The following is a 15,786-nucleotide window of genomic DNA, read 5'->3' on the forward strand; positions in this document are numbered from 1 at the left end:
TAATAAATGACGACTAACTATTTGGTGCCAAACACCAAACCGATTAATGGAAATGTATTTCATTCATTCGAAAAGATAAATGAAATATTCGCAAAGAATGATGGTAGAAGATATTATAGAGAACTTGAAAGTTCATGCTATGACTCTGATGCTCCATATTTTGATGATAAACAAACTCATTTAAGAATTACAAATCCGGCTCATGATGTGAATCAATTAGGTGACACATATATTAAACGCAAAGTTAAAGCAACTCTAGTTTCAAATAAAGCTTTCACATGTGATGCCGCTTTTAAATGCATGCGTTTATTCGTTGGTTACAAATCATCAAATCAAAGCTTTAAACAATTAGAAGTAGAAACTGAAAGAGGTGATGCCGGTTATCTTCAGATGGATTGCGCCCGTGAATCTTTCGCATTTGCAACATATAAACCAAAATCAGAAAGGAAAGTTAAAAAGTTTGTTCATTCGTTATATAATAATGTTCAAAAATATGATAACTCAGTATGTGGTAAATATATTGACCCTTCAGAAGTTTTCAAGAAAGCAAATGAAGAAGTTGATGTCACTTTTGATATGATTATTCCGGTAAATGATTTGTTAGCATTTCAGGCGTTCGATGATTATCCTAAATCATTTGGTGATATCATTCTTAAATATTATGTTTTCAGGGATACTTTAGTATTTTGTCAGGTTGACCCGTTAAGAGTTGCTGATTTACAAAATTACGTTTATGAAAAGATAACTGATGAAAATTATGAAAAGATTATGAATCATGTTTATAAATATGATCGCAAATTCCAACAAATCGGACTTCCTACCAAATTAATTACAAGCTTAGCCGCTACATCTGCTGACGCAACAGTTGATGACGTTATTATTTCATGCACAAAGATGGAAGTTTTAGAGGATAAATGCATTACACCAGGATACGGTTTAATTGAAGAATCAGTTAAAGCAATACCACGTTTATTCAGTAAGGAAGATCCATTCATGATTCCAGCTCAACATATTGACGTTCGTTCACTAAATGGAGGTTGCATCACTCCTGAAGGTATCAGCTCAGATTTCTCATACGCTCTTCATAATGTTACAGATGTTGTGTTAACATTTCCGAAGAATGCAATGCAAAGAACGGTTTTAGAAAATCCAATGCTTCGAGGTCTTCAGGTCACTATAGATTCCAGAAACTTCCCCGATCAAGCGATGACCACAGTGGGCGACATATTCTTTACACGTATGCTTCAAGCTTCTGATTTAGATGGAGTGAATGAATGCACAGAAGAATACGAGGACTCATTAACTAGACCACTGAATAATGATAATGGCACACCATTAGCTAGAACATGGAAAGACCAAACTTCATTCTTATGCACTATTCCAGTTCAACGTGATGGAGCGGGTATATTCTTTGATGGATTAGAAACTTTCAACTCACAAGTTACAGTACAAGTGAAAGCTTATCCAATCATTCAGGGTGAAAATGACACTTACTGTTCAAAGGTGACAAATCCTCCTCAGGTTTGGTTTACTAGGACTACATATTGGACATGGACACCGGATGAAGGTTTGAAATATCATCCAACAGGTACACCACCGCAGTATAGAAGTTCATATGATGAAATATTGATGAATAGAAATGTTTAAAATTATAAATTTATTTTTGATTAAATGGATTTAAATTCATCCACTCCTTATGAAGAATTAGCAGGAGTATATAATACATACGTAGATGATATGATTAATGAAGCATTGAGTGATAATAGAAATGCTCTATCTAAGGAAAAATTAATGAAAATTCCATATTCTGAATGTTACTTAAATTCAATCACTGCAGCAATTGGTAAACAAAATAAAGGTAAAACATTAACGATATTAAAACAAATTATCATTATTGCTAACACTTCCCCCTATTCACATGTGTTAATTTATATCAACCGTTCAGGTTCACCTTCAGATGATACATTTGAATCTTTAAAGCATTTAATCAAAATTCCAATTATTTATTTATCACAAGAAGAAGCAGAAGATTATTTAAAAAACTTTTTAATGTATAAAGAATTATATAATACAATCAAGAAGCAAGGATTAGAGGATAAAATTATTGATAAACAACGGGATGAATTATTTGAAACACTTTCTATTTCAAATTTTGATAGAGAATTTTTGCATTCACTCATTTTTCTAGATGATGCAGTGAAATCAAAACTAATAACAAATGAGAAATCATATTTTAATCAGTTATTAACTCAATGTCGACACATTCAGTGTTCATTCTTCATGGCTGTTCAATACTTCAAAGCATTAAGCACAAACATTAAATCAAATCTATCAACACTTTTCATTTTCAGTGGGTTTAGTCGTCAACAGTTGAACGTTATGCTTTATCAAGTGAATTTACCAATGAGCATTAATGAACTTTACACACAATATCAGCAATTAGGTGAACATGGAAAAATAATAGTTTGATTTAAATAAAGGAAGTGTTAAATTTGATTAACTTTTTATAATTAATTTTTATTTTTTATTTATAATTAAACATGAAACAGAAATAGCAAATCTTCTACAGGTTCCATTAAAACAAGGGACAAACAAAAAGGGTGCATATAATAGAACTATGAAAGTTCCAGACGGAATGAAAGAATTAGTTCATATTGTTGCTGGTCTTCAAAAAGATGTTAAACAAATGAAGAACGTTTTAACATTACCAGAAGCTCAAGCATATGCCAAACGTCATGGTCCAAATTGGGAAGCACACGAAGCAGACATTACAGGTCCAAATGGAAAACCTGATGGTATAAATGAAGTTTTCGTTACTGATGGTCAAGGAAATATTAAAGTCATAAATGGTTATAAATTAACTATGTCTGATTATCCTAAACGTAAAGCATATAATGAACGTTATCCTATACAATTTGATGAAAATGGAAAAGCTGTTAAACAATACATTGGAGAAGGTGAACATGGTCCAATTAATTCATACCGTCATAATCCATATTCTTATTTCAATGAAGAATTAAATGCTATTGAAGAGGGACCGGATGGATTACCACGATATTCTAACCAGTTTGATGGTCAATATGCAAATATTAGACCTGAAATTTCAGCTAAGAAATTCTTTAAAGTTGCTTTATTCGATCCAGTTTTCGCAAATGTTAAAGATGAACTTAAACAGCAATTCCAACCAATTATAGTAGCAAGAATTGCATCAGGTGCTTTATCTCAAGCATTCAAAGATTTAATTAAGAAACCATTATATCAGCAACGTGGTTTAACTTATGATTTAGTTAAGGAATCAGATAAAAGAAAATTTGAGAAATCAAATGATTATAAGAATGCAATTAATGAATATATTAAGTCTATTAATTTCGATGAAAATTTGAGAAATCAACTTCATGAACAAATACAGGGGATAATAGATTCAAAAGTTCCAGCAAAATAAAAGTTCCAGCAAAATAAAAGTTTAAATATATTTTTTTTATTCGATTATAAATGAGAAGACGTTTCACTAGTCAAAAGAACACTAACGCAAAAGCAGAGATTACGGTTGGTTATAACGTAAATGATGATAAATCACGAATTATTCAAAATGTTAAAGTTAATGTTAGCCCTGAATTAACAAGGTCAGCAACTCAACCAAATTTATTAACTCGTGACTTACCGAAGAATGAGGAGGAGCAAAATAAAGAAATGGAGACCCAATCATTTTATCTGAACCTGGTAAAGAACCTGTTGAAATTCCCACTTATCCAACATACCCCCACCTCTTTCATCAAACATCGAGAACCCATATAAAAATAGACATTAATTCTGAATTAATGAAAATTTACCGTGATATATATAATTAATAATTATGATTCAATAATAAATTTAATTGACCAATCCGGTTTAATTATTTTACCTTATGAATCATTAATTCACATTATCGCCATTCTTTGTGATGTTCAAGATTCAGACGTTAAGATTCAATTTTTCATAGATGATGAGGTTTCATGCTGCGGAACAGTTGCAAAAATAAATCCTATAAAGGATATTAGCACAATTAAGATATCAAAGAATGGAACAACAACTGAACTTCATTTAACATATAATGATATTTATAATAAAATAGTTGATGAATATAAAATATCACTTGAAAAATTCTTTGTTAAGACTATTTAATATTCAAGCATTAACATTATTGAATAATAATCCTTTGAATCATAATCGATAATAATTGACCTTTCACCAGTTTCTATCGTTTGTTTTATTTCTTTTTGTTCCCCACTATCTGGATCGGTCATTGTAATTGTTTTTGTTATAGTATCAGCTTTATCTTTAACTTCAATCTTTTTTCCATCGGGATATTTAAACCAAAATTCCAAAAATTCGATATTGTCAATCTGTTCATATTTTAATCTATCAATTACATTTTTAATACCATCTGAAAATCTTATGAAATGGTCATTATATGGGTTTGATTGAACTAAATTTGAATGAAAGTGAAATATAACCTGTTGATGAATATGACATTGACTCATATTTTCTGAAAACACTAAAATTTATAACATGAATGAATTTCTTATTCGTTGAATTTATGAATTCTTGAGGTAATCTTATTCTAGTTTTATTTATCACTGGAAATAACGCTTTTCCATATTTTTAATCGTAATAAAATGTCAAATTATCAATATTATTTCGAATAATAGCTGTGAATTAAATTTAACAGTTAGCGGAATTTATAATGTTATCTCGTTTCTGTGAGTGGTAAATTTAATCCATTCTTTTAGACCCTTCAGATTATATATCATTATTAAAGATGACCATGAAAAAACGTATGATATGTATATAAATAATGTGATAACGAAATGGGATATTAACATGATTTTAAGTTATTTAAATGAATCGTTTATCGTATGGTATGAAGAAAATTTTAAATCAAAACCTGATAAAACTTTTTGAACTTGATGAAATAAATAACCTTATTAAATTCCCGCTGAAAATTAAATTTTGTACTCCTCATTTCGTTCATTGTTGGGAATATTAAATTTGAAAAAGATGTTGGGGATGTTTTTGTATTGTGACTGGTTCCAATTTCATTTTAATCAAATGTGATAAAGTTAATACCCCAATGAGATTTTCACACCAAACATTAGACCATAACTCCTACCCATCAATACAAAACATTTTATCCATCAACTTAAACACATTTTCTTTATCATATCCGTTTCAATTATCCGGGAATTCATTTATTCTTCATTCAAAAGATTTATCAAATATTAAATTTAGAATAACTGACCTATTTGATTGTGATTTAGAATTCATGAATGAAATATTATGGCAATTTCAAATAGAAAAAATAGCCGATGAGATAACGGATTAAATATTTATTTTTAAATCATAATAAATGATTAAACAACAGCAACCACAGCAACTTAAGGCGCAAAACACCCAGGTCCCTCAGACCATTACATACGCCATATATGCATATAATTCAAAGACGGCAGAACAAACGCAAAGGTTGAAATATGGAGATTTGGAGATAGTATTGAAAAATGAACATTTCGAATTCGTTTGCAAAGGTGGTGCAGTGATATCAAATATAAAAGAAATTTTATTTATGAATTCAAAAATTAAAGGAATAACGGATGATATAACATCAATTCCACCAGAAGAACAGAGATATTACGCATTAAATGCATTTCCTAAAGTTTTGAAGATTGGAAGATTTAATTTAAATGAGGAATTCATAGAAGGTTTCCTAAACAACATAATGAAGAAGGCAGATAAGGAATATGTGGATAGTGAGTTAAATAAGAAGGCAGATAAGGAATATGTTGATAGTGAGTTAAATAAGAAGGCAGATAAGGAATATGTTGATAGTGAGTTAAATAAGAAGGCAGATAAGGAATATGTTGATAGTGAGTTAAATAAGAAGGCAGATAAGGAATATGTGGATAGTGAGTTAAATAAGAAGGCAGATAAGGAATATGTGGATGAAAAAGATAATGAAATATATGAAAAAATTAAAGAAAGGGTTGAATGGTATCATAAATGGACATTGAAGACTTTTAAATTTAAAGCTGATACAGGATGGGTTTCAGGATGTTTAGATCTTAAAGCAGATAAAACTTATGTTAACGATGAGTTAAATAAGAAGGCAGATAAGGAATATGTTGATAGTGAGTTAAATAAGAAGGCAGATAAGGAATATGTGAATGAAATATACCAAAGTTTGATAGGAACAACAAAAAATATTGAAACTATTGTTGGGGATGTTTCTGTCTATGAAGAAAACAAATATTTTAGATGGGAGTTTGTACACTCCTTAAAAAATGGTATACGGTATAAACTCATTCCGAAAAATAACAATGAAATGTATGTAGGCTATATAAAGAATAATGGAACACAAGTTAAAGTTCCATTAGACAACAACTGCTACTTAAACTTATATGGAGACGAACAAAAGAAATATTTAAGAGTTTATGAAATGGCAGGTATGATGTTGGCTGACCCAGCTCCAGCACCATATTATTATGACTATGGAGATGACGACAGAACACCACATGTAGATGAACAAAAGCTAACATTATATTTAGATTATTATAGATATAAAAGATATAATGCAATAGAAAAAACGAGAATAGTATATTATTATACAGATGACAGAAATAAATATTATAGTCAAGATTTTACCTACCCTGAAAACATAAGATTATATTATAAAAAATATTCTGACACAAACCAGAAGAAACCTGAAATAGTTACACTATATCTTAAGTTCAAAAGAGACAATCCTATAATATCTCATATGTTTGATTTAATGAACCCAGTAGGTTCTATTTATACATCTATGGATGCAAGAGGTCCTCAAGTAATGTTTGGTGTTGGTGCATGGGAACAAATAGTTGACAGGTTTTTGTATTGTGCAAACTCTTCAAAGGAAACAGGAGGAAGTAAAACGATTTCAGGTGAAAATTTACCCGCACACAGTCACTACGTAGATTTGAGAACATCTCAAGCAGGTTGGCATAAGCATAGATATTGGGATTGGTCAGGAATGACAAAAGGTCAAGGATATGATGTTAAAGATGATGTTAAGTTTGCTATAAATTGTTACTGGGATGACACTCAGGGAGAAGGAAACCATACACATTTCGTTTCAGGATATACACAAACAACGGGACAAAGTAAAGAATACATGCCACCATTTATGACTGTATTCGCATGGTATAGAGTTCAATGAATGTGCTTGACCCAAAGGTCTGGGCTTACCGAATGAACTAAATATATTTTATGTCTGTAATTAATTAGGTAATGAAGTAATGGATGAACTGCAGAAATAAATTTTTACGTTAATGTTTACGTTAATGTTTATGTTAATGTTTTCAGGTTATTCAATAATGACTTATTTTTGAAGAACTGAAGGTGTCACCAGGTCACCAGGTCATTTAACTTCTCTGAAAAAGTGTGACAACATGACATTTTGACAACAACACAGGAGGAAGGCAGTTATGAATTATTTTTGAAGAACTGAGGGTGTCACCAGGTCACCAGGTAATTTAACTCATGACATTTTGACAACAACACAGGAGGAAATAAATGATTACGTTAATGGTTTGTCATGACTTCATCGTAAAAAAATATTTTTAGGGCATGTGTCAAACCGTTGAGTTTTCACAAAATTTAAAAAATAACGTTTACCATGTAAAACACTTATAAAATAACTGGGGTGAAAAATTAGGTGAGAAAACTGGTGAAATCTCACCTCTTCACCTAAAATATATTTTTATTGAATTCAGCAACAAAAATAATGAATTTCATTAGTTAGAAAAATAACGCTAATTTTTTCTAAGAAAATTTTTTATTTTGTATGTAAAGACAGTAATGTCAAACATTGAGTTTGAAACAGTTAGAAAGATAGACAATGACACCAAAGTGGTTAGAATAGGTGATTTAAACGTAAGATACTCAAAGAAATACAACAAATATTCTTTGTCAGACATTATATCTCCATCTGAAAAGAAAACAAGCGACTGGGTTAGAAATGCTTCAACTCAGAAAATTTTGACAAGAAATCCTGAGCTTATGATATCAGTAGCATTTCATGGAACAAGAGCATATCTTATAGACAAAAGTCTTATACCAATAGTTTTGTTATGGTTAGACCCAGTTGTTGGATATAACTTCATAACTTATGGTTCATTCGACTCAGAACGTTGCAGTGAAGGCTTACTTTATATCGTTCAGAAACCGAAGGACTTCAATACAAAGAGATATAAGATAGGAAGAACATATAATATAACTCAAAGATATGACAGTACAGTCAATAGAGTCAAGGTTGTGTTCGTTAATGATATGAGAGCTGCTGAAACAGAACTACTTGAAAAGTTTGAGAAAATGTATGGTGCTCCCATGAAAGGTAAAGAAACGTTTGAAGTAGATGAGATAGATAAAGCTATAAAATTATTTGACGAAGTTGCTGAAAAATACATGTAAAGCGTTTATTTTTGGTCTTTTGTGAAAGTCAGAAAATAACGCTAATTATTTTTATTTTGTATGAAATGACAGATATGTCAACATCAGAGAAGAATAGATGGTAAACAAACATGGTGTTATGTTTTGAAAGAAGAAATGAAAGGATTATATAAACAGGTTGAACCAAACGATAATGATGATTCATTTACTGACGATGAAATACCTGTAAATGATGCTTTATAAAGTATGATTGGAATTCATTTTTGCATTAATCCTGCTGTGTTGTCAAAATGTCATGTTGTCACACTTTTTCAGAGAAGTTAAATGACCTGGTGACACATGGTGACCTGGTGACACCTTCAGTTCTTCAAAAATAATTCATAACTGCCTTCCTCCTGTGTTGTTGTCAAAATGTCATGTTGTCTCATTTTTTCAGAGAAGTTAATTAACCGAGTGACACATGGTGACCTGGTGACACCTTCAGTTCTTCAAAAATAATTCATTATTGAATAACCTGAAACCATTAACGATAAAATATATTTTTGGTCGTTAATGACAAATTTTTATTTTTATCATAAATGAATACCCCACAAGCTCAAAATTTACCACGAATCATAACAAGGGAGGAAATGATAAAAATGATGCAAGAACATGTTAAAAATAACAAACCACTAAAATTGAGAAAATGCGGTTATGCAGTAATGATGGAAAGAGAGATGTTGTCAAAGAGGAATAAAAATTAAATTTGGATTGAGTTTAAAAATTCATCTTTATTAAATTCATCTCTTCCAATCAATTTATTTATTCTATTAAATTCTTTTATTTTTGCTTCACTCAGTTTAAGGATTGAACGATAAGTTTCTAATTTTTCGATTATTTCTTTCCTCTCTTCATCGTTTTCAATTACTTTAGTTTTATGGGCATCAACCCCACCGCATTATGGCTTCTTTTTGTAATAGCATATTTTTGATTTAATTCTGTTTAGTTTCTTTTTATATTCATCGTCTGGACTCTGAATCTTAATTAAATCAGGACTCTTGACTGCTTTGTTGTCACTCATTTCTTACGAAATAAAAAAATTAAATATTATTTAAATATAATGGAGTAATAAAATAAATCGGAATTTCTATTAATTTATTGTCAACTTCAACTAATGCATTGCCGTTAATATATCTAACAAATTCAGCTATTGTGTCAAATCTTCGTCTTCTTTTTGTCATTGATTTATCAGTTTTTCCATAATCGAGATGAATCAAAACTTTATCCCCTTGTTTAAAATTCATGAGCCCCGAATTAATTTGTTCACGTTTAACATCATTCAACCTTTCCATTTGCTTTCTAATATATTCCCATTCTTTTGAAATATCATTTTTCATTTCCGTTGGTTTCATGTTTATAGTTCTATGCCATGTATTATTGTAATAATATACTAACTGTTGTATGATGGAGTCATGATTTCCATCCCAGTATATCTGACCGTTAACCCCTAACGCATCTCTAAGAGTTCTCATTACCGCATCAACTATTTTATTATGAAACGTATATGGAGAGGATGAAAAGAAAAAATTAATTTGTGGGAAATAATGAGCCATAGTTGCCTGAAATCCTTTATCACCATCACCCCTGATATTATCTACTCTTTCATGATCTAGTAAGTATTGTATAGCTCTTCTTGTTTCCTGTTCTGTTTTCCCTTTCACTGGAATGCAATATAAATATCTAGTGTTAATGTTAATGGCAAATAAATAAGTAACTTTTCCTTTTGAATATTCCAGATGATCGATTTCGTATGAATATGGATATGGAGCAAATGAAGGGCGACTAAATTTTTCCTTTAACGGTTGAATTTTCGGGTCAATTGGTTTATTTAATATCTTGAAATCCTTTTTAAAATCTTTTTGTTTCTTTAATGTTTGAAATGAATATAATAAAGTGAATGATGAAGGATTAACTGAAGGAGGAGGCGGTACTGTCGTTGGAGGTTTTGGTGTTGCAAGTGGTTTAATTTTATCTGCTTTGATTTTGGATTTCATTCCTTCCTTCATTAATTCTGGATGTATTCTATTCATTTGTTTTAAATATGCTGTATATAAAGGTTTGATATACTTTCCCGCTTCGAGTTTATGTTGAAGGATGAATTCCAAAAGTTGATCTTCATTTAAAAGTCGGGCTGAATATGGTTTAACTAATGAATCATAAATTAAAGCTTGTGCATCATTTATGGTCTGAAGAACCTGGGTGTTTTGCACCATTTGTTTTTGTTCCTTTGGTTTTCGCGGCTCAGGATTATATAATTTATATAATTCATCAATATCTTCTTCTGTTAATACTTTATTTTTGAAATCTTTCAACTGTTTAAGTTGTGATTTAGTTTTTCCCTTTGAATATTCATTATTTTTAATTTTGTCTTTAATTTCAGAAATTATTCTATCATGATATTTCAAAATTTCATTTTTATAATATGGATAATAATATTCCATATCATCACCCGTTATATTGTTATTATGTTTTTGGAGATATGATTTTAAATCGTAATAACTAAGAAAATTTTGATTAAATACTAAATCATCAATTAAATTTTTTAAATCTGTGTTATCCATTTATATAAAAATAAAATAAGTGTTTTGGACCCGTAATGTCTGCTTCGTGTGCTTCCCAATTTGGACCTTGACGTTTGGCATATGCTTGAGCTTCTGGTAATGTTAAAACGTTTCTCATTTGTTTAACATCTTTGAATCATAGTATCAAAACCATCATTAACGGTTCCTTTTGTCTCTTCTGTGGCATTTCATTAAGAATAAAATTTTAAATAAATGGCATACAACATCCATTTTCACAACATACAGCCTTAGTGTGTGCTCCTGTTAATGCAGTCTTACCGATTGTTAAGCGAGTCATTGACCCGTTTTTAAGTTGTAAATTAATATTCTGACCATCAAGTATCACTTTATCATTTATTATATCCAAATATTTTTTAGGTGTTAATTGCTTATTTTGTCTTAAACTAACACCCTTCATTTTTTGTGCAATCTTTTTAAAATCACCCCCATCAATTGAACCGTTGAATGATGTATAACACTTAGGACATAACGCCACCATGTTATCACTTTGTTTCTCAATTGCTAAACCCAATAATTTTTTCTCATGTGGTTTTTCTTCAGCTTTATTCTTTAATTTAGGTTTAAATTTCTCATCAAAACAGAAGAAATCAAATGGTGCGAATTTGAAAATGTTTTTATCATAAAATTGTTTATCGGTAACAATTGCTTGAAATGCTTGAGTGTTAGGAAGACTTGGATCGCCAGCGATTGCCCAATAAGATGAATCAGTATCACCTTCAATGAAATGAAAACGATTAAGATTCATGCATTTATACATAAAATCATAAATGAAAACCAAATACCAGTATTTAGCATTATCTAAAGTGAAGAATGCCTCTTGTAAACATGTATCACATCTATAAAATCTATCTTTAAGCATCACTTGATATGTATCTTCACCTATTTCTCTTATGTTTTTAAACTTATTTGACATACATGCAACGCGTGCCTTCTGTGCATTCATTATTTTAGTCTTTGCGTAATTTTGTGTATTCATTGCATCGTAACCATATGATCCATTAAGTGAAATTTTGCAAAATAAACTTTTTCCTTTATTTCCTTCTAATTCAGCCTTTTGTCTTTCGTTCATAAATTTGTTCGCAAATTCATTAAAACAAGTGTTTTTCGTGAATGTTAAAATTGATTGAATATCATCGATGATAAAATGAAATCTGTCTATTAGATACCAAAGATAATAAGAAGAAAATGGTTGATATTGGTTGTGTGTTGATGCTAATTGAGTTAATTTTCTCTGTTTCTGGTCAACCGGTAGATTGTTTGATTTCATGTAATTATACATAAAACCGCCAATTGTTTTTTCATCTGTGATAATATCTAAGTTTCTTATTATCGGTAAAAAGTTTATGTAATCATTAATGTATTTTTCATCAATGTGACCCTTTACTTCAGCCACGAATAAAGTATTTTTCTTCTTAATTATTCCCAGTGCTTTTGCTTTCTTTGTTGTGCTGTATCACAAATGATAACACCATTCAATCTTCCCGGCATATACATTTTATGGTCAGTATATTGAATGAAATCATGAGGATTAGATGAAAATGATGAAGGATATAATGAATTAAAGTCAACACCAACGAAATGAGTCATGATGTTGGAAGTGTCCTCATTTGATACAGTTTTAGTTTCTGGACTATATGAAAGTTTATTAATGTGCGTGATTCCTTTAAGATTTACTCTATGTTGAACATTTGATAAACCACCAGTAATTCCATTACGGAGAATGTGATAAGCTTCAACTGAATCTAAAGTCATTGGTAAATTATTTTTTAATGCGTAATTTCTTAAATTGATTCTTAAACGTTGAACATCTTCATCTTTATTTGATTTCACGACATTGCAATAACAACACATTAACTGACAATTTTCTTTGGTATGTGGTTTTTCATTATCGATTCTATCCAATGTTGGTTTATTTGCATATGTAAACGCTTTACCACACATTTTGCATTTAGATGAAAGGATTAAATCGTGATAGTATTGAAAATCATCCATTGAAACATTATTTTTAGTATCCCTTTCTGCTTTTTCATCTTGTTTCTTATATGATTCAATTTTATATTTCCAATACTTTTTCGTTAATTCAAAACTTGATTCTATCTCTTCCTCAGGATATTTTTCATTAGGATTAAAGTCTTTATATGCTAAAGCGTAACGAATCATTGAAGCATTCGATGATAAAGAAAGATTATGAAGCATATCAATTTTATAAACAAATGTTTCTTCAATAATTTTATCGATTGGGTCAATCATAATTTCAACATCTTTATTGCAATAATGAATAAAATATTCTAATCTATTCTCAAAATTTTTAGCATCATTGAGATATATTTGATAATCACTATCTGATATAGTTTCTTGGGTTAATGCTGAATAAAATGAATCTTTCGTGAATGGTTCCACTTTATATAATTCTTCTTCGTAATTCTCCCACGTGATGAATTGATAAGGGAAAAAGGATTTAACACGTGATTTATTGTTTCCGAAATCTTGAGTGAATTGGTCTAATGTCCCACCCGCTATATAATTTCTGATGTCAATAAATCTCAATTCATATGGAACGTTTGTTTTCTTTACAATGATTTGCTTAAATTGTGAAGAAGAACCCAGCATTGATTTTATTTTCCATTTTGCAGTATTTAAATCACGAAGAATTAAATTTAAATCAAACTTTCCCGAATTAAAACCTATGATATTCACTTTATTGAATTCCTCATCTAGAAGTTCTTTAAATGCTTCCTTCTGTTTTTCATTTAATGTTTGCGACTTCAATAATTCATCGTATTGTTCAATATTTGATTCAACAACTAATGAACAGGTTGAAAATAAAAACTCAATCCAATCAGAAATAAAAGAATCACTCGAAGTTAAGCAAAAATTCCTCGTATATGTTTTATCATTTAATTTAACCGTTGATGATACCATGAATGGTTTTAAGTAAGCGTTCAAAGTTGCACACTCAGAAAGTTGTAATTCTTCTTTAGTCTCTAATGTTTCGAAGTCAAAAGTAATATAATATCTTGTCGGTTGATAATATTCCTGCAAATTGTGAGCTAATAACCACTGATATATCTTCTGTTTCGTAATATGTGGTGCATATGGTTGCTGTGTCTTTTGCAACTGAACGTCTTGAATTAATCTTCCATTATTTTCTTTACATTTCTCACAATGCTTTAAAAATCTTCTTTGGTTTTTCCTTTCTGGATCATCACGGATTGAATAAACTTCTTCTTTACAATATGGACAAACTCTATAACCGGTGAGTGCTTCAACATCTGTTATTCTGTCAGCGTGAAGTTTTCCACATGGACTCTGTGTTAATAAAATATTTATTGTTTCAAATTCTGGATCTATCATTATTGAATCCACTAATGGAAAGTCTACCTTATTTATGTCCACGTCTTCTGGTTGAGGATCACAATAATAGAAATCAATATTAACATTTAACATTCTCGCTAATCTCTCACTTTCTGATGAAATGTCAAACCCTTCATATGCATCTATTGCTTCATTTAAATAGCTTCTACGAGTTTTAGGATTAGCACCATCAGGAATGTTATAGAAGCGTTTAAATAACCTTCTACCTTCTGCTCTAATTTGATTATCATTCATTTTAGCTGTTCCGTTTTTGTTCATTTATGTAAGAATAAAAATTAAAAAATAAAGTTTATTTTTTAAAGCCCATAAAATGAATTAAGAAATACATAAATTTTTATCATCTGCGACGTGACGAATACATTTTAATTTACTCAAGAATGCGTACCCTGATACATTAAATCTAATTCCTGTCTTATTTAATTTCACAACTTTGAAAAGGAATGTATGAATAGCTATAAAATGATGAGAAGATGTTTTATGGGTTGCTTCCATTTTTTCTGAAATAAATGAATAAATATAATGTTTATAAGTTTTTATATCTTTTATGTTCTTAATAACGAATGGTATTGACCTTTCCACTTCGTCTTCCTTCGGTGCTGTTCTTTCATATGAAACATTATTAGTATCTTCAATAATGAAACCACAATCACACAAAATTTTATATATTCCAATGGTTTCTTTTGATATTTTATCTAATAAATCAAAAACTTTATCAACACCTGTGCATTTATTTAAATAATAATTTGTGTAAATATCATGATCTTCTTTCTTAATCGTATTAGTTGCATATGTCACATTTTTAAGAGCTTTTTTGAATTTCTCAGAATCGAGAGGGGGTGAAAGTAAGATACAGGGGTATTCTTCATTATCAATAAATTGTAACTTATGTTTACGAATAAATTTAGTACCTTCTTCTGAAAGTGTTTCGTCTATTTCACCATCTAATAAATTTTGTGTTGATTCTGAGACATAATTTTTATATCTTTCTTCATGAGATTTCTGAACTGCTGATTCTGAAGCTGGGATATTCATTAAACCCTCTACTTCATTTTCAACTTCTCTTAATTCCTTAATTTTTTCATCTATTTCATCTCTTATTTTTTCCAGTTTTCAATTTCAATTTCATCGTATTCATCATCTTTAATCCGTTCTTCATAATATTCAGGGAAAACATCAGGTTCTTTAGGTTTTTCTTCTTCAGATGTGGGATATATGAAATTTATAACATCATCTTTATTCATTTTTCCATCATAATCTAAATCATTTAATAACTCGGCAAATTTTTGACAATTTCTTAAATAATATTTACTAACTTCATAACACATCTCATCTA

At 29.9% G+C, this 15,786-nt stretch overlaps 2 protein-coding genes across 2 annotated transcripts, besides 2 other annotated features; both read left to right on the forward strand.

Moving 5' to 3' along the window:
- Positions 1-1,071: 1,071 nt before the first annotated feature.
- Positions 1,072-10,274: a mobile genetic element.
- Positions 1,672-2,308, forward strand: TVAGG3_0892020 (uncharacterized protein; the record flags this gene model as incomplete). The annotated part of the gene is made up of 1 exon (XM_051250888.1): positions 1,672-2,308. A coding segment is annotated over one exon (637 nt), but the record flags the coding sequence as incomplete, so codon positions are not given.
- TVAGG3_0892030 (phage tail repeat-like family) lies at positions 5,387-7,225 on the forward strand (the record flags this gene model as incomplete). The annotated part of the gene is made up of 1 exon (XM_051250889.1): positions 5,387-7,225. The coding sequence occupies one exon, from the start codon at positions 5,387-5,389 to the stop codon at positions 7,223-7,225; it is 1,839 nt and encodes a 612-aa protein (XP_051086364.1).
- Positions 10,275-15,430: 5,156 nt separating the features above from the next.
- Positions 15,431-15,786: part of a mobile genetic element that runs on past the window's edge.

This window comes from Trichomonas vaginalis, chromosome VI, assembly GCF_026262505.1.
Source record: "Trichomonas vaginalis G3 chromosome VI, whole genome shotgun sequence".
Taxonomy (NCBI): domain Eukaryota; phylum Parabasalia; order Trichomonadida; family Trichomonadidae; genus Trichomonas; species Trichomonas vaginalis.